The sequence below is a fragment of the Eublepharis macularius genome, chromosome 5 (assembly GCF_028583425.1).
Source record: "Eublepharis macularius isolate TG4126 chromosome 5, MPM_Emac_v1.0, whole genome shotgun sequence".
NCBI classification, from domain to species: domain Eukaryota; kingdom Metazoa; phylum Chordata; class Lepidosauria; order Squamata; family Eublepharidae; genus Eublepharis; species Eublepharis macularius.
Window position 1 is genome coordinate 82255872 of NC_072794.1, and position 20728 is coordinate 82276599.

Consider the following 20728-nt stretch of genomic DNA (forward strand, 5'->3'; position numbering starts at 1 on the left):
GCAGTAGTTACTACAATTAGGCAAGCCTAGAAGTCTTTAAGGAAGCTACATCTCTGGAGTGTGGCATACTATTCGCTCTTCAATGAAACTCTTCATTTTCTGCTCTTGCTCCCCGGCCATGCCCCCACCTGAAGGAAATTTCCTTATTGCCAAAAGATGAGGCAAGCCCAACCCAATATAAACTGATTTCAGTTTCCTGCCCAGTGTTGTCATTTGTCACTGTAGACATTAAAGAGAGGAGCAAGAAAAAAGTTATTGGGAAAGTTATTGGATAGAGCAAATAAGAATGAATTTGGTCCAGAAGGCCAAATTCTGACACAGTTGTCTAGCTTTCCCTCCCCCATTCTTTCCCACGCAATTCAGACAAAAGCTGTTTTTACATTTTCACTTATATGTCTACAACCAAAAATGCTAAAAACTTACATTAAAAAAAAAACCTGGATATTTAGAGAAGGACAATGTGGCACTTGCCCTTCTTCTCCTTCTTCTCTTTCATATCTCACTACAACTGATGTTTCCTCCAAAATCCCACTGAATCCACACCCCCATCAAAATCCCCTGTTTGTAACTGCAGTTTGGTATAGTGTTTAAAAGCGGTGGGACTCTAATCTGGAGAACCAGGTTTGATTTCCCACTCCTCCACTTGAAGGCAGCTGGGTGACCTTGAGTCAGTTACAGCTTCTTGGAGCTCTCTCTGCCCCACTAACCTCACAGAGTGATTGCTGTAATTACATACTTTGTAAACTGCTCTGAGTGGGCATTAAGTTGTCCTGAAGGGCGGTATATAAATCGAATGTTATTATTGTTATTAACTAAGACTGACTTGTGTGAGCATTATCCCTGACACTATTGATCTTAGGTTTCAGAAGAACTGAAGAGGACACAGAAGAACTATCAATGATACTATGTATAAAATAAAATGAATAAAAACAAGTTTTATTTTAAGAAGCATGTAGAATTCAGAATGTCATCCACTTTTCTCAAGCTCCAGCCCAGCAATGGATAAAAAATGTAAATCAGTAAACCTAACCTTTTTCTAATCCCATTACTAATATTTTACTTTCCTAACTTTTACCTCACTTTACAAATCCCTACCTACTTAACAACCACCTCCTTTTCAAGTCCCTTTCCATCTCCAACATATATATCTCCTCCTTAAGCGTATCCTCTCATCCAATCAGAACACTTCACTCCTTGCTTTCTCTCTCTGAATATTTTCTCTCATTCTGTCAAAGTAACTCCACTACAAACACACACACACTTCCCCTCTTCCCCCCAACATTCTTACCTTTTATACTACTTGTCAAGAACTATGTACACAATTGCAACATTTTATGGCATTATCTACAGATGTTATATGCATTTTGTCATTGTCATTGGCGTGACAATGCTATATGTCCCTCTTAACTGTTAACAGTTTAAATAAAGTATACGTACATATACATAAAATAGATCATGGTTTAAAACTCTCTCACCATCACCATGCCAGCAAGAAAAGGGTAAATTGTAGTCGCAACAGTGAAGTACAGTAATATAAGATTTGCTAGTAATGATGAACACGGAGCCCAAATTTGCAACAGATTAGCCTCTGATTTGGAAAGGAGTTGGACAATAAGAGGGGTACCCAGGCAAGGCTGTATTATATGTAGCCACCCACTGAATGTCAAAAGGCGGAGAAAAGCTTCTCTGGGCTTCTCCAGATGGTATCAATGGCCATTCATAGATTGGCTTTCTGCTTTTCAAACCCTCTAAGTTCCTAGTGGCATTCAGAAATCTCATCTGTGTAGAATGTCACATGCATGATTTGCAGTCACACAACTATATTAGCATATGAGCAAGTTTTGGGACCAGTAGCACCCTAAAGACATTACATTTCATTATATGGTATTATATGGTAATACATTTATCTCTTAATGGATAAGAAATCTACATATGGGTGGCATGGATAAGAATAACATACTGACTGAGAGATCCTAGTTGAAATTAGTCTTTTTTCCCCCTACCAACACATAGTGGAGAAAATGAATTGTCCTTTCACCTGAATGATGCTGATGTCAATGTGACCAGAAGCAGGTGGCGTCGCTCGCCAAGCAACCCACCACAGCCTATTGATTGCATCTTTTCCAGCTGGTCCTCATGGAGCTCTTGTGAACCTTGTCAGAAGAAAAAGGTGAGTATTTGCATCCTACATATGAAGAATCTCCGTGTATTGCAACTAAAAGCTTGCAACTGGCTACTTAAAATGAATATGAATTTCCTAGAACTTTTTTCTGCTTACCTCCTTCCTTTGTTTCTTCAGGTCTATTTACTCTGCCCACTGATAGCCAGCATCCCTTGAACTTCTTTTTTCTCTTTCCCTTGCTGTCTTTTCGCACACATACATTCATGTGCATAGGTCATACAAGGCTCTACTGATCTAAAATGTTCTTCATGCTTTAGTCTCGTCTTTGCTGCACTTAAGCCATCTTTTAGGCATCCTTCAACTCTTCTTTTCTCAGTTCATTGCCTATTTTATCATTTTCACTCAGCCACCTCACCTTTGGGCTTTCTCCTTCTTAGTTTCTCAAGTTCTTAAGACCTCTTTTCAGTCTTCAGCCTGCTCCACAAAATTACTCCCACCTCTAGGGCCTGTACATCTTTGTAATCTTTTCTAAACTGAAAATTTTCTTGTGCTTCACAGAAATTGGATTACAATTTTTTTGAACATAGATCCAGAGGAGTTAGCCATGTTAGTCTGTAGTAGCAAAATAGAAAAGAGTCCAGTAGCACCTTTGAGACTAACCAACTTTACTGTAGCATAAGCTTTCGAGAATCACAGTTTCCTTTGTCAGATGCAAACTTCAATTTTTTGAAGTTTTGTTCCCTGATCAGTTGGCAAGTTTTTAAACATTCTATACCATTACAGCAGCTCAGACTTCACTACCCCAAACTAAATAAAAGATAGATGCCAGCAGTTATTTTATGGCAATTTCATGTTCCTATCAATGTGAATTTGTATATTTGAAGTCAGTCTTTAAAAAATACCTTTCACATGTTCAAATAAAGATCTCATTCTATCTTAAGTATGACCTGTTTGATTGCATAGAGTTTGGAGGTGCACAGCAGCACAACGCCTGATCCTGTAAGCTTGAAAATACAAATATACTTGAAGATTTTGCAAGGATCTTCCTATATACTCCTATATATTATGTTCCTATATACTATTGATTTGAGTCTGTGTATAGTATTTCATGGCAACTAACTTCTTAGTCATGCCTACAAAAACATGGGGTCTAACAAATCCATTACTCTTTACTAGTTGTGCGACAATGCTCCTGCAGTAGGCCAATTTGTATGAAGTGCCCTCAATATCCCTGTTTATGACTGGGAGATTATGGCTCACAGCTACTCATTTTTCATCTTTGAGTATTTTCTACCCCCAAAGTGTCTTCAGACAGAGGCTTTGATTGTTACAAATATAAGTGGTAAAATTCCCATTATTTTCAAAAGCATTGTATAATATCATCTTGTCATCATGATAAGATGAACATTTTTTTGGAGTCGTTGCTCTTTGGCTTTGTTTAAGGCCCCAGCATGTGTGTCACTATTTATCATCACAGCTCTTAGTACTGGGATAGTAGCTAACAATGCAATCCTGTTTAGAGTTTCTTCAGTCTAAACCCATTGAAATCAATAGGCTTAGACTAGAGTACCTCTGCATAAGATTGCACTATATAAGACTTAGCCCTGTTTCATTAGATGCTTTGTATGTTTTCTAAGTATAAGCTAAGAAATTATAGACAACTAATATAGCTAACATGGAACACACAGACAATACTGATCTAGTAATTCAGGGGTGCATGCAATAGCATCTAAAGGGGCTTCCACACAGCTTCCTGCACTCTCTGCTAGATATTTTGACAGAAAGTATAGATATTAAGTTGCTACTAGACAAAGGCTGTTATCTATTCTTCTCCTAGGGCTTGTTACATAGCAACAGAGCATTTGACAGAAAGTACAGGTAATAACACAGGCAAAGGTTGCTTGCTACCTATTCTCCTAGGACATTTCCCATAGCAACATACGGAAACCAGAAGTGCAGATAACACATTACATGCAGATACCACAGTCATCAGCCATATGCGGGGAGCCCAGACAGAAACACAGGAGCGCATTTGATCCTAGAAATGCTCCCAAAGACATTACTGAAGAAATAACAGGAATATGTACTATAGTGGAATGGTTTTCCTATGTTTTTGAATACATTCTTATATGGATTGATTCAAAAAGAAATACTGGGAAACACAGATTCAATTATTCAGTCTACCATGGAAGCTTGCTGGGTGACCTTGGACCAGTTGCATTCTCTCGACCTAACCCACCTTACAGGGTTGTTGTGTCAATAACATAGGGAAGAGGAGAATGTTGTAAGCCTCGTCGAGTCCCTAGTGGGAGGAAAAAGTGGGATATAAAATAAATACATTTGGGGTGTGTGGCTCATTGATTCAAAATACCTTATATTTTGCCATTGCCTGGTTGCTTGCATTATTCAAGCAGGTTTGTAGCAGAAACTGAGAACGTAAGCATATATGAAAAATCTAGTCTATAAACAAACAAAAGTTTCCAAACCAAGGAAGTTACCTGCACAATTATGGAAGGAAGATACATATAAGTGGACATATAATAGACCAAGCATAGATGGTCACTGTAAAATTGTTGTAAATCTTAGTATAAATGTCAGCATTTGGAATTCCCTGGGCTAAATCTGAATCTTTTAGCAGTAATACATGCCCCCTCCATTGTCAGGCTAGGTCTATGCTAGCTAAGTAGGAGACAGAGAGAGGGCCTGCAATTGCAAGCAAACAAAACAAGAAAGAACAGTGTTCAAGTTCAAAGAATTCTCCAATATCGCTAGTAACTGCTGCCCCTTATTCTGAAATGAGCCAGGAGGAGTTATCAATCACTATAGTATACTCTAATATAAGATGGAATATATTGATGGATGATTATCTAATTGAAGAGGTGGTTGGGAACAGCTAGGAACTCATTCCTAACGTAGTAGTTGTATGGATACTATTCCTGTCAGTCTTTGGCAAGTAAATCCCCAAGTTCTTCACAACAATCACACAGGTGATTTGGCTGAAGTAACTTTTATTAGAGATCTGTCAGGTTCAAGGTGCTCAGACAGTGGAATTGGCAGAAGTGACGTATTAAGGGAAAGCATGGTTAGTTATAGATTAATGTCCCACCCCATGTTAGTAGCCCGTTGAAATTCTGGCACGAACGCCAGAGACAAAATGTATCAGAGTTTAGACTACGATAAGCAACAATAGCAAATTGGATATGAAATCATCCCTGTTCTCAGGGAAGATACAATTCAGACTAGCTGCATCTGGCCTCAAGGCCGCTGGCTATAGAAGTGAAAGTGTTTAACTTCAAAGCAGAGATAACACACTGAACTTCCAAATAACAGGCTTTGAAAGGTACTCAGAGCTCTACATAGTGTCAGAGGATTAATAGGTTGCACATAACATACACATGGCATGTACTGCAGGCAGGCATACATGACATACTGCCCCCTTCAAAATCAACTTCCCCCCCCTTACATGGGTCCCGGTTTATGAAAATGCATCCAACATATTAAGTGAAACAATACTCCTCGTTTTAGCTTTGAGTCCAGGATTTCTTTGACTCCATAGTGCTGCTGTCCATCCACAAGAAGGGGGGGGGGACCCTGCAGTCTGGATGCCATTTGTCAGGAAGGGGAGCTTTCTTCAGGAGGCTAAAATGGAAAACCGGGTGGATATTCTTTAAGTTCTTGGGTAGTTTTACCTTCACTGTTACTTCATTTACGATAATTGTAATCAGAAAGGGGGCCAAGAATTTCCAGCCTACCTTCTTGCTTTGGCTGCTCTCCCTATAAGTACTTAGTAGAGATGTACACATAGTCTCCCATTTGTAACTCCCATGGAGCTGATCTCTTTTTATCAGCATATTTTTGTGTAATCCTCTTTGGCTTTTTCAAGAGTCTTTTTAATTATATCCCATTGTTTTGTCAGTTTAGTCCACCATTCCCCCAGGTCACCTGGTTGCTTAGTTTTGGGGTCTGGGTAAATGGCATCGGTGTGCCTTCATATCCTTGAGCCATCATGAAAGGGGAGGTGCCTGTGGATGCATGGACGGTGTTGTTATAACGATATTCGGCAAAAACTAGAAAGCTGGTCCAATTATCCTGTTAGTAATTGATATAACATCTTAAGAACTGTTCCAGTACTTGATTAACCCTTTTGGTTTGACCATCCATCTTGGGATGATGGATGGAGCTGAGCACCTTCTCAATTCCCACTACTTTTAATAGCTCCTGCCAGAAGTTGGCAACAAATTGTACTCCGCGATCTGAGATTACCTTATCAGGAAATGAGTGCAGCCTTAACACTTGCTGCACGAGTAGATTGTCCAGTCTCTTCGCGGTAGGGATTTTAGAGCAAGGGATGAAATTAGCTTGTTTAGAAAATAAATCCACCACCACCAAAATCAGTTTTCCCCTTAGGGAGGGAAGGTCAGTAATAAAATCCATGAAAACCACTGCCCATGGCCAGGAGGGGGTCTCTAGGGGCTGTAGCAGTCCAGGTGGCTTTCCCCCTCTAGTTTTCCCCATTAAGCGTACTTGGCAGGCAGAAATGTATTGAGAAATATTTTTCTCATGCCAGGCCACCAAAACTGTCTCTGTATTAGGTGCAGTGTTTTTAAATATCCAAAATGCCCATCTAATTTGGAGACATGGCTTTGCTTCAACTTTCCCCCCCTTAAACTGGCTGGAATGTACAATTTCCCTTGCCTGTACCAGCCTCCTGATTCACCTCTTTGCAGTTCATCTTTGGGCAGGCTGTCCCCCTCCTTCTCGGTCTCTTTGGAGACTCTCTCCTCCCAGCCTGTGGGGATGATATCTTGTTTCACTTGCTGGGATTGGCTTCTGGTGATTACAGCCCTCTCCCAACTGGGTTGGCAAAAACATAGTTTTTATTACTTCCTCCCTTTGGCTTTCATGTTGAGGCATGCGTGATAAAGCATCCTCCAGGAAGTTAGATTTGCCAGGAAGGTACTTCAGTGTGAAATTGAATTTGGAGAAGAACTCCACCCACCTTAGGTGCTTGGCGCCGAGCTTGCATGGCGTTTTTAAGGCTTCTAGGTTTTTATGATCAGTCCATACTTCAAAAGATCCTTTGGCCCCCTCTAGCCAAATGTCTCCAGGTAGACAGCGCCAATTTAACCGCGCTGGCTTCTTTGTCCCAGATCACCCAGTGACATTCAGTTTCAGATAATTTTTTGGACACATATGCACAAGGGTGCAGTTTCCCCTCATTATCGACTTGCAACAGGACCCCTCCCATGGCAACTTCACTAGCATCCGCCTGTACAATAAACTTACAGTTTTCATCTGGGTGCTGTAGGGCTGGCTCCGATATCAACAATGGCTCTTGGCATTCTTGAGTCCAAGCTAATTTGGCACTTGGTTTATTTCCTTGTAGCCCTTTTCCTTTGGTTTTTAACAGGTCAGTGAGTGGCAACGACATTTGAGCAAAGTTCTTTATGAAGGGTCTGTACAAGCAGCCAAAAGGGAAATTGTACTCCATGAACTGGGGGGAGAGGGAAGAACTGAGACAGTTCATTGACAAAAACCTGGCATCAGGATTCATCAGACCCGCTAGCTCCCTGCATGCCGCACCAGTGCTGTTTCACAAGAAGAAAGATGGAGGTTTAAGACTGTGCACTGACTATCGGGTCATTAATGCAGTGTCAATGTCAAATGCCTACCCCCTCCCTCTCATCAGAGATTTATTGAGCATGGTGTCTCAGGGAAAAATCTTTTCAAAATTGGACTTGAAAGATGCTTACTTCCGGGTACTACTAAAGGAGGGGGATGAATAAGACAGCATTTAACACCCTTTTGGAACAATTTGAATACACAGTGATGTCTTTCAGATTACAAGGAGCCCTTGGGGTGTTCATGAATTTAATCAATGAAACCTTAACATGAGTACCTGTACAAAGGTGTGGTTGTATGTCAGGCATACATGACAATTCCCATCCATAAATTATTCTCAGAATTTTTAAAAATTGAAACATCAACTAACATAGAAGTATTACCAGTGTGCCTGACATGAATCTACCATTATATCTCCCCAAAACCTGGATGAGATACAGAGAAATCAGTCCTCTACTACAAATGTGTGGTATTAATACTAGCAGAGATCTGTACCAGCATTCAATATATGCCTCATCATTTAAGAGACCTGGCATTCCTAATACCTATTCTCTCACAGTACAGATTTGCCCATGTGGAACGGCCTTCTCAGTTCGGCGGTGACCCATGTGATTACTCGGACAAAGAAACCGAAGACTGCGTTCCAAGCAGCCCTTGCAGAAATACAGTTAGATGTGAAGGCTTTCTATGTGGTACAGGTCAGTGAATCACTGAGTGGCTTTCCTTAATTTGAAATCAGTGACCAAACCCCCATCTATAGATCTTTACCTAAAAAGAATCAAAGAAAGAATTTTTTTGGTTGGGCCTTTTAATCTAAACTGTAGGTTACATTATTTAGTTTGTGGGAACTAAAATTTGATATTGTTCACAAGATGGCAAGTTTCAAGAGACATGCTCATGAAATCTGTTAAAAGAATGGATCACAGAAAAGAATGACAGCAGAGTGCCTATGAATGTGTCATTTCTGAGATAACAGAATTGTTCTCTGTTTATAGAATGTATTTTAGTTGTTAGCTTCCCTTATAGATTTGTTTCCAGAAGCCCAAATAAATCAGAATAATGATCACACATTTTGCCTCTCGTCATGGCATGAACTAGGCCTAGTCACTTGGTAATCACTTCTGCTGCTGCATTTCTATTTTCCCAGCAGCAGTGCACTGGAAGCAAATGACTTGGGGACAACAAAGAATTTCTTAGATGACTTGGGTAATAAACTACAGCCAGGAGCAGAAAAGAAAAGAGCCATTGAAAAACTGCTGTGCCAACAGTGCTTGTGGATCAATATATTAACTCAAATTAAACACAGCTAGTTAGCTCAGATTTCAAAAGATAATTATTGTTTTTAAAAAACACCTGCAGCCACCATCATCAATATTCATAATGTAAGAACCATTCTGGGACTGCTGATAGCTTTTCCCTCATCAAATTGCACTGCAAAACTGTAGAGATTTCTTAGGCACAATACCATAGTTTCAATTGCTGAAGCGAGAAAGAACTCCCGTTTTTCAATTAGAGTGAATTATGTAACTAAAGCATATTTGGGCTTGCAGAGGGTTCTTAAATAAGTAGAACTGCAAATTTTTGAATTTCTATAATATCTTATTTGGTTAAATTGCTTGTGTATGTATAAAGTAAAGGGGAAAGATTTGGCATTAAGGCTATTGGTGACCTTGGCAAGATCGAATTAGATAGAAGGCAAACAGAACTAGTTTTCCAAAGTCTGATCCCAGGCTTGCATTTCAAGTAAGCAAGCCACTAGGCAAGACAGCAGAGCCAGGATCAGTTTGGAACTGGAAGAAGCAAGTTTTTGATGGATACATAAAGCAAAGTAGAGCAAGAAATGGGATTTATGATAGGAAGCCACTTCTGTGAATGCAGAATCCACAGCATCACTGCTCCAGGTCAAGTGGAAAATTGCACACCAGTGTCTTCTATATTGACAACATAATTGTATAGAGAAGAATCACTAGGATGTCTGTTGTGGGGATGGAAACCAAAAGAGGTAGCCTACCAGTGCAACTTAGACTGAGTTCCAGTAGAACAAAGTTCAAGACTAACAGTGAAGGCTTAAGCAGAGTCACTCCAGTCCTTCAGATTTCACTGTAAATCAAAGTCCTTGGCAGATTTAGTTGTGAGCATATTTTTAAGGCATTTCAGTGGAATTTTTAAGGGCTAGAAATACAACCTTTCAAAATAACAAAAACATAATTCTTAGTGCTCAATATATTCATCCAGACTGCATAGAGATAGCTAGGCTATGTATTTGCTACTTGTTGCAATCATCCCGTACAATATTTCTAGATTTCTCATGCTGCTGATAATTTCCTGTAACAATCTGCTAAAACTACAATATAATTTGCCTCTAATTGTAGATGTAATTGAAGTCTACAGGAATATTACAAAAATATTTGACTCTGTAAACTCATCTTAATCAATTAAGTACCAAATTATTAAAAATAATTACATAGAAAAGTAAATATCCTATTTATACATTTTGTCCCATTGGAACTCCTGTTTCTCCCCCTCGTTTTGTTCTCACAGCATCCCTGTGAGGTAGGTTAGGCTCAGAAAAACTGGCTGGCTCCAGGTCACCCAATATATTTTCCATTGCAGAGTGGCACTGCGGACTTGGATCACCCAGGCCATAGTCTGATACTCAAACTACTACATCACAGGGGCTTGGTAAACAAAGCTAGAATAAATCAATAATAGTGCCTCTAAGTTTTGAGGTTGGGGGATTCATATTTAATCATTCCCATTCTATGTTGTAGGAAGATGCATTAATCGAAGGCTGCTTTGCAACGGAGATGATGACTGTGGAGATTACTCAGATGAAAAAAATTGTAAGAAAGTGCATAAAATGTGCAGCCGAGAGACAGAACAATACTGGGGAATCCAAATGCTAGCAAGCGGGTAAGCACCTCTATATTTTCTACAAATAGGATTTATACCAAGCAAAACAACTTTAATTTAATTAATCTTATAGATGTGACCATGAACATGACTGTTTCCTCACAGTCCTCTTCCTCTACATGCTCTCTTTGATGACCCGAAAGCTGATGCTGGAATAATGGACAAAATCACTGCTAACAAGGCATACGTTGTATGAAAGTGTATACGCGTGATCAAAGCATAGTAGCATGTTCTTACTGTGCCTTCCAAAATCTATTTTGTGCCCAAGTAATATATAGAGGAAAATATTTTGAAATTGCAGTTCCTCTCATTTCTTCTGCAGATTTTTAGTTCAGAATTTAAATGATGTCGAACCATTATTGAAACATCTTGCATGTCTCTTTGAAAATGTTATTGCTCAGTAATATAGTTTTAATGAACCTTGCTTTGTATCTTTACTGCAGTTTAAAATGGAAGATTAGTAATTTCCCTAAAAATTGTTAAATTCAAGTAAGAAATTTGATCCAAAAATAAATTGAGAGAGCTAAGGTAACTAATTCTCAAAAACCAACAACCTTTTGCTTTAGTGATAGTGCAAAGAAAGAGATGCATGTCAACATGTGCTGCCGATTCTAGTGGTGGCGGAAAGTGCTGATCGTCAAATCTGACAAATTTTTAAGTACTTGTACTGAAGAAATTGCACTGAATGAGCATGAGAATGGATTCACATCACTTTTGTTGAGTTTGTTTTGTTTATCCCAGATCTCTCAGAGTCTCTTTACACAAGACATCTGGCATGTGTTCTTCAAGTGTTGGGTAATGCAAGCTGTAGTTTTAAAAGAGTCGCTTAGGATCACTTTGGAGAGGAAGGTTGAGAATACAAGCAAAATTAGGTTAGATGCATTTTTCTAGTGTCATTTTCACTGGGGGAGAGGAACTTTGCAATTCCATCCAGAGTGCAGTGCAGGGTGGGGGGAAGACTGTTGTCTTTGAAAACTTTAATCTTAAAACCTGGCAGATTCCACCCAGAGTGAGAGTGTTGGATGGGCTAAAGGCTTGTGCCCATAACCTGCATTAGAAAAATGCTTCTAACCTAATTTTGCTTGTATTTTCAACCTTCCTGTCCACAGCAACTCTAAGCGACTTTTTTAAAAACTACAGATGTCAGAAAAACAACGGCCACCAGACTTACCTGGAAGCCAAGTTGCCTCCGTTGGGTGAGAGAGGGTATGGAACATGGCAGCTGCCATTTTGGAGGGCTTGCCCAGCATTCCCCGGGAGATCTCGCAGCCAATCAGATTCAAATCCCCAGCCACCTGATCAGCAGCAGCTGGGGATGAGCCAGCTAGGGGTGGGGCCTGGCTCTGGACCTTGAGGATGCAGTTTTCCCTCGGGTCTAGCAGCTAAGTATTTAAGAGGCCACAGGCCCTGCGCCTCCTCACTTTGGCTTCTGCCTTCCAATGGAGAGCTTAGTCGGGAGAGCTCCAAGCGACACAGCAAGAGCCGAGGAATCAAAGAGTCATCATGGCGCCGAGCATGGCAATGCGAGAGTCAGAGGCAGAGATGTTGAAGCTAAGCCTCATCTCCCGGCTCGACAGAAGAGCCTTGGTCTCGGCTGAAGACAGGCAGCCGAAGGCATCGAGAGAGTCAGGAGCAATGAGGATGGAGCTGAGACTCGTGCCCCAAATAAGCAGTGGAGCAGCAAGCCAGCAGCAGAACAGCGAGAGCCAACGACCTCTCCCCCCGGAATTATCTAAGCAGTGGTGGCTGCTTCACCAGTTGGCAGGAGGACCCAGGGAGCTACGTGAATGGCATGGCCCCTTCCAGGCCCAGTCCATGTGGCCCAGTCCATGTGATCAGGGCTTACCTGGACATCTGTCCCCCTCACCAAGGTTTTTCCCTCCTGCATAGGGACCTTTCCCTTGTCACCCATTACCAGTTCTCAGCTCTCCTGTGGGCCTGCCTGCAGGCTGCCAGGCTTCCTCCTATGCAGTTTGGAACACACTCTTTCCAGATTTGTGCTGCTACCATAGTCACTGGCTTGGGCCTGCCTACCACCTCTATCCATGCCATCAGCCGTTGGAGGTCTAGGGCTTTCCGGTCATACATATGCCCAGCCGATTAAGGGGCATACTAATGGTTGTTGTATTTATTTAACATTCCCTAGGTCCAAGAAAGACAGTGTGGGTCTGTGGCCACAGCATCATGCACTGGCCTGGGAAGTATGTGGCAACTACCGGTTGGGGTAGGCACCTTGGACTGGATAGACACGTCAGGATTCACTGGCTTGGTGTTCAGGGCATGCTTTGAGAAGCGCTAGTACCAACACTGGTACACCAAGCCTGACAATGGGGCTCTCCAGAAGCCTTGATTATCCAGCTTGGAGAGAACAACTTGGGCAAGCAGGAAGACTTTGATTTGGAATGATCAATGGGAGCTGACTTGGACTATTTGTGGGGACTCTTTCCACAGATTGCTCCTGTGGTCGGACTTGCAAAGGCATGTCTGGTGGGGGGCTCATCACCTTGAGAAGATTGATAGGGTCAGACAGAGGCTGGCCCAGGCCATGGGGCAATACATCACCATGGTGGGGGAGGGGCTCGCTTATTATGCACTGGACATTTCTTTTCATATGGAGGCCCTTTTCTGCCCGGACGGGGTTCATCTGTCCAGCTGGGGACAGGACATATGGTTACAGGACCTGCAGGATGGCCTGGTGGAATGGTTGCAGCTGTAGGAGCATTGGTGGGGAGCAATTTTGTGGCTCTTGCAGCAGTTTGGCATTGGATCAGATACCTTTTGGGGAGAGGTAGGGCCTGTGTGCCCCAGCTTCCTCGTTAAAGGGATTCCCGTAAGGAATCTTGGGAGTGAGTATGGAGGTGCATGCCCAGCTTGGGTGCTGTCAGGGCATACTCATTCCCAGGTGGCAGGGGAATCACACAGGGGTGTACCCCCATGTGCTATCCCCCTTCAGCTGCAGTCTGCGGGCATTGACGGTCATCGGCTGGAAGGCAGATCAGCCAATGTTTTCTGGGATCTGACCCACGTGTTGCCAATGCTCCTTCATGCTGTTTTCAATAAAGTTGTGGCCAGTTTTCATTCCAGTCTGGAGTGGGACTGATTTTGTCGCCTTGCCTCTCTCCCTCCTACTCACCCTGAGCCCTAGGTGGCAACATTGTGTCACCCGACACTTGAAGAACACATGCCAGATGCCTTTTGTAGACAGACTCTCAGAATCTTTAACAGCTACAATTCCGCCATGGTGGGGCCCCATTCCAAACAGGAGCCTAGAAGCCTTTGGCAAGTGCTGTTAAGGACCAAACTAAATGTGACGATGAACACATAGTGGCCACACAATTACCATTGCCATTTAAAAGTGTTTTTAAAAAGCTGTGCAGATTGAGCCCGCTGTACAGAGCTCTCCCCCCCACAGCCTGCACCTTTTAAATTGCCAAAGCAGCTGGGGGGGCGGGCTATGGTGTATGTGCTCATGCCCACAGCTCTTTCAGCACTTTAGAAGGTGCAAGGGGGAGAATAAGAGCTCTGCACAGCATTTAAAATGAAAACAACAACAACTTGCTCCTCCATTTTCTTTACCCCAGTACATTCTGGGAATTATACTTCTCAGGACAACCTAGTAATAAAGAGGTGTCTAGTCAATTAATTCCTGAGTCTACAGTTAACTAATTGCACTAGGGCATACAGCTTCAACTCTAAGAACAGCTTCCTGGGAGTAAGACTCACTGCATAAACTTGGACTTACTTCTGAGTAGACCTGCTTAGGAGCATTCCCTGCCCCCCCTCTCACACACACACATGCACATACACACAGTTTTTGCAGGCATCAAAAGCTGTAGCTTCATGACATTCCTAATGATGTAATGGTCCACGTATTTGGTGGACTTCTTTGAGCTTGATGAGTGACAAGTGATGCAGGTCTAATAGCGAGCAATTTCCCATTCCTGTGCACCTGGCCCCCACTACTGCTTGATGCAGCAGAGGCAGCGATAATGGAAGGAAATGACATTGTACAATATGGCAATGTCACTTCTGGATGAAGAACCAGAAGTGATGTTAGTACCCTGACCAACACTCTAGGAATCCCCCAAATTTCTACATTATTAACCAGAGATTAGGGAAATTCCTAGACCATCACTCAACATAATGACATCACTTGCAGGTCTTTGATTTTGCAGTGTAGTGCATTGCTCCCCTCTCCACACCCTGGCTTCTCAAGCCTCTCAGGATAGCAACCCTATAGTCATATGTAGCTCAGAGTATTTTGTTGATGCTGCACTGACTGGCAATGATTTTATGCAGCTGTTCTGGTCTGCAGAAAAAGCCAAATCAAAAGCCATGTAAAATGGTTTTATATGAGTTTCTGTTTTGGTGGAAATGAATACAATTTCTTTTTCATTTGGTTTATCAATAGTCAGGGTGTACAAATCTTATTTTGGGAAATCTTCAAAAGTACGGTTTGGCAGCTTTCCATTATTACGCAATGCGCCAGAGCATATTGTCTCATTCTTTATTTATTTAGAGGCCAGGCACTCTTGCTACTTAGAACAAAAAGATGGAACATTCTGATTGCAGAACCCACAGCAACTATGTATAACTTATTTTGTGCAGAATTGACAACTAACACGTAGACTTTATCTTCATCCTGTTTCCCCAGATTAAATATCTTCACAAATGAACTAGAAGGATTAGTTTTTGATCATAAATATTATGCTGGAGCATGTTCTCCACAGTATATTGCGGATACCAGATTTAGAAAGCCCTACAATGTAGAAAGCTATTTGGCAGAGGTAAGTATCAAGGTACTGTTGAGCCATCAGTTTCACATTTGTAAATGTGAACATTGTGCCAAGCAGCTTTGATTTACACTGTTCTGTTTCATAAGGATTTCAAATAACTTGGGAGATCCTAAAATACTCCATAAAATTTTTAGAGATAATTCAGAAGCCTTGTTCACTGAAAATATCTGGTGTAAGAAGGTACATTACTCCTTCAGAAGGATGATTTTCAGACTTTTTGAACCCTTCAGAATGTGAATGTAAATTAACAGTGCATATGAAATTTATCAGTAAGAGCAATCTAATATGAAGACTAGAGACCTATATCAATCCTACAGAATGTACGCACATTCACTTCAACTGAGTCAGTGATCTTTCTTAAAAGAGCTCTACCAGCTGGTCATGATTTTTTGAGTGTGATGATGAAGCAGGATGTGAGGACTGGAATAAATCTTGTGTGTGAAATATTCTAGAATTGTTGCTGTGTTAAACTCTTGCAGTAAAAAGAGACCTGTGGTACCTTAAAAGCTATCATTATTCTTGTGATGAAAGCTTGTGTAGGGTAGTGACCTACAATCGTCAAACGTTTATGCCACAGTTATGCCAAGGGACACCCCCACTTGTGCTTGCATTGTGCATCTTTTCTTGTATATACTTCTGAACAAAAGTTTAGAAAACCCAGTCACTTTTAGAGTAAACCTAACCCCCTGTCCTTATAACAGCGACCCTTAACAAAGATCCAGTCTTGAATCTTTCTTAGGGCTTAAATACAGAGCTTCTGGAATATAGAAAAATGAGTGAGGAAGACTTTAAGATTTACTTTCATCCATGTTTTTCTAGTGAGCTTGGCAAATACATTTAATATGTTCAGAAGGGAAGGAACTATAGTGCAGAGGCAGAGGCAGAGCATCTGCTTTGCAAACAGAAGGTCCAATCTCTGGTATCTCCACTCCAGTTTAAGTTAGTAGCTGCTGTTGCCATTAGCCACAGAACTGAGCTAGGTGGCCCAATTCGAGAAGGCAGCTTCCTGTTTTCATATAAAAACTCTGTATTAAGGGCATCAGTAATGTTTATATCCAGTACATCTTCAATGTGTAAATATCATTTAAACATGTTCCTGGTATGAAATTGTGTTACAAAAAATCAAGCACATTGAGCTCTCTCTCTCTCTCTCTCTCTCTCTCTCTCTCTCTCTCTCTCTCTCAATTTTTATTTAGACCAAAGGCAAATATGAATTTTCATTGACTGAGTATTCATCTTATTCAAGTTTTGAAGAGAATGTCTCCGAGGTGAAAACAAAACAAGAAAGCTTCAGCATTGGGATAAAAATACCCAGTGTTTTTGAATTTGGTTACAGTCAGAATGACATCAGGTACAAAAAGTTCAGTCAGAGGACAAAAAGGTTTTCTTCAACGGTAAGCAATCCTTGTGTTCAATTCTGTGCATGTTTGGGTGGAGGAAGTGTGATGGATTCTCCAAGGCTATCATACAGATATCAGAATAATAGTTTGTGGAAAGCCATGTAAGTTCTTTTCAAATGAGGGCAATGTGAAGTATGTTGCTCAGTCAACAACAACCAAAATGCAAACACAAGTTCCCCAGTCTAGAAGGGAAATTCATTTATAGAAGTCTGCTCCTTTATGCAAGTCACTTTTCCTAGATTAAATTTTGCACACAGAAGAAGGGACCTAGTGTCTATGGATGCATGCCCCATGCTTTTGCACCATGCATGTATTTGCCTAATATAAGCCTATACTACTCATGGGCTACCTAACTAAACCATAGTTCTGATTTGCCCACCAAACCATAGCCCAAACAGGAGGCTGATTATGCCCCTGGTGGGCTACCATACATGACTTGTTTCCTGCTGAATTATACTTCAAATGTATCTAGAATTCTGTTTCTGCTAGTGGTAAACCATATGCCTCTGGGAAACTTCCAAACAGGGCATGAAACAGTATTCTTCTTCTATTGTCTGTTGAATGACTATATGCATAGAGCTTCCTATTAGCTAGCATTGCTAGAACTGTTGATAGATTGAACTTATATTAATTGGTTTACCTCCTTAAGGTTTACCTCCTTAAATACCTAGATGAACTAGTGACTCTTGTGGAAGTGAATTCCATGAATTAATTGTGCAGCTGGGAATTGTGAAAAAAATTTGCCTCAGCAGATTACCTCTATACATTAGAATTCCCTAAGAACTTTCCTACACCAAAGCCTCAGGGAAGGTATTGGAAGGGGATGTGGTTTGCCACAGCAGGTGGAAAGGGGAGCCAGATGTCCTGTGCTACCTTCTTTGTGACAGACTTGGGGAGGGAGTGAAGGGATGAAGGCCATATAGGGACAAATAACTGCCTCACCCCCTTCTCTTTTGTTACAGTGAAAATATATATTGCCCCAATCCTGTCCAGGTATCTGGGTAGATCTGACAATTATCTCCTGTCTTGGAGACAGGAGATATCTCCAGTATCTCCTGTCTTGCCGATCATTTTGATGAAATCACCCTTAAAGTGGCAAAATTTTGTGCCATGGCATGCTCAAGAAAGAAGCAGTTGGTTTAGTATTTTAATAATTTCATCACTATTAACACTGATGAATCCTTTATAGGATGTATTATTCTTTTATTTATTACTTTTTATGTATAGTTTATTTATTATTATTTATTTTATTCGATTTATACCCCACCCTCCCCTCAGATGGGCTCAGGGCGGCTTGACTTGTTTGTAGTGCATTAACTCTAAGAGAGGCACTCAAGGGAGAAAACACAAGAAGCTACTAACCAAGAGTTCTCCCACTATGTATCTCTGTATTTTAAATATGTAAACTATTTTTTAATAAATTGCAAATAGTGTCTAAAGTGCAAAGGCTGTTCCATATCTGTCTCTAGTACAATCAATATACAGTATATAATACAATCAACCATCAATATACAACAATTCAATACATATGTAATACCATCAGTCCATAAATACATGTAATATACAACAAACCAGAATGACTCATAACATCAAGAAGTAACAACCAGAATCCAATTCATATAGACAGTGTCAACAATTTACATACATTCCAAGTAGGAAGACTACCAAAGAAAATACCACAATCAAAGAGTCCGTTCCAAGATGTAAATACAATGAATTTCTATAACCAGCCACTCCTTCCACCTCATTCCATGATAGGAAAAACTGTAATGCAGACGGTGGTGTTGCTCCTAAAGGTAGTGGCTGGAAGCCCGCCCAACAAACCACTAGCACAAACTGTTTCGCAGCGTCAGCTTCCTCAGGGGCGATGATACAATTAGTAGAAAACCTAAAGATTCATCGGAAGTATCTGGTCTGGTGTCGACAGAAGTTAATTGAGGAGTTACAAACTGACCTTGTCAGACATTATTTCCGTCGACACCAGACCAGATACTTCTGATGAATCTTTAGGTTTTCTACTAATTGTATCATTGCCCCTGAGGAAGCTTTCCCAGGGAGCAATCTGTCTGAAACTTGGGGAGTCTTTAGAGGACAGTGAGGACTATGTCCTCTGCAAATTTGGTGGGTATTGGACATTGGGAAGGTCAGTTTGTAACCCTTCAAAATAGCTTCCAGCAGACAGTCCAGTTTTTGCCACAGTGAAGAGAAAATAACACGAAAGAGGGAGACCCATGGACTCTTCTTTCCCTGGATCAAGTTCAGCTAAGTCCCAAGGGGGCCATTCTGGCTCCCACGAACCTCAAACTACGAACATGTTCGTGAATATGTCATGTCCGTTGATGTTTGCGAATCCCTGTTCATGGATGGCAACGAACAACGGACATCGTGTTCATTTTTTTTCCTGTTCGTGCCCACCTCTAGTTACCTATAAATCTGTAATTTTTAACTGGCTTTAAAATTCCATTTTTTGGTCACCCATGTAACATCTGTTCATGTTCCATGCCAGAACAATGGTTCAGCTATGGATACGTCCAACGTTTTCTACAGTAACTTGGTGGACACAAGCCTAACAATACTATCAGTCATATTTCAGTGTCATATACATAGTATAGTCTGAATCTGGACCCTTGTCCATCTCGCTAGTCTGGCCTGCAAATGACCCACAGTGTTAGAGAGCAGGCCCGTCCAGGAAGATTCAGATTAGATAGCAGGTTTCATTTCTGTATGTAAAGAGAGAAAGGACTGAGATGGACTGAATAAACTGTATATGTAAATATTCACATTTTTGTATTGTCGAAGGCTTTCACGGCCGGAGAACGATGGTTGTTGGGGGTTTTCCGGGCTGTATTGCCGTGGTCTTGGCATTGTAGTTCCTGACGTTTCGCCAGCAGCTGTGGCTGGCATCTTCAGAGGTGTAGCACCAAAAGACAGAGATCTCTCAGACACTGAGAGATCTCTGTCTTTTGGTGCTACACCTCTGAAGATGCCAGCCACAGCTGCTGGCGAAACGTCAGGAACTACAATGCCAAGACCACGGCAATACAGCCCGGAAAACCCCCAACAACCATTCACATTTTTGTCAAATAAAAATATGTGTTATATGATAATACTTTCAAAAGAATAGCCATATTAGTCTTTTGTGGCAAAGTAAAACAGAAATCAAATGGCACCTTGAAGTCTAACCAAGTTTACTTCAGTGTATTTTCATGAATCAGACCTCACAAAAGCTTGTGCTGAAATAAACTTGGTTAGTCTCAAAGGTGCCATGATTTCAGTTTTCTTTGTATCTGTGATATACCATAGGTCATGGTGGTAGGAATTTGAGGGAAAGGCTAGATTCAAGGCCTCTACAATCATGATTTCTTCAGAATCTGTTTTCCAAGAGTCATCTTGGAAATTTCCAGAGGGATGACAGCATACGCATAAAAGGCCATGCTAATGTTAGACTGGTGAGACAAGACAGGTGCTGTCAGTTCAGAAAATGGCAATAGAAGTAGAGAAACCAAGCTATCCAACTGCAGGGCACTTGTGACAGTAATATATAATGAAATCTGCTTACAGCCTTTCCATAGTTTAATTATAGACTGAAGCAGCCATTTCACCTTGGGAGAGTTGAGGCATCCACTGAATTCTCTATTCAGGAGAGCAGAGTATGCTGCATAAAGTATGAACAATGTTGTAGATCAGTTATTCTTATGCTACTCCACAAAGTTACAGGATTTCCTCCAACCCAAAGCACAGTCCACATAGTCCTTAAAAACGGTGATGATTTCTATTCTAAAGATCTTCCAGTTTTCCACTACCCCAGTTATACAATCAGAATAAAGAATACTTTAATCTTCCATGTCAATAATTATGGAGTAAAAAAGAGACCA

General features: G+C 41.1%; 1 protein-coding gene across 2 annotated transcripts in view; it reads left to right on the forward strand.

Annotated features, from left to right (window-relative positions):
* Positions 1-20728, forward strand: part of C8B (complement C8 beta chain) — a 54568-nt gene that overhangs the window by 9327 nt on the left and 24513 nt on the right. For both annotated transcript variants that reach the window (XM_054980744.1, XM_054980742.1), the window contains exons 2-6: positions 2014-2170; positions 8304-8442; positions 10516-10657; positions 15312-15444; positions 16650-16847. In XM_054980744.1, the coding sequence (XP_054836719.1) occupies positions 2014-2170; positions 8304-8442; positions 10516-10657; positions 15312-15444; positions 16650-16847 (769 nt within the window). The remainder of the gene's footprint in view (positions 1-2013; positions 2171-8303; positions 8443-10515; positions 10658-15311; positions 15445-16649; positions 16848-20728) is intronic.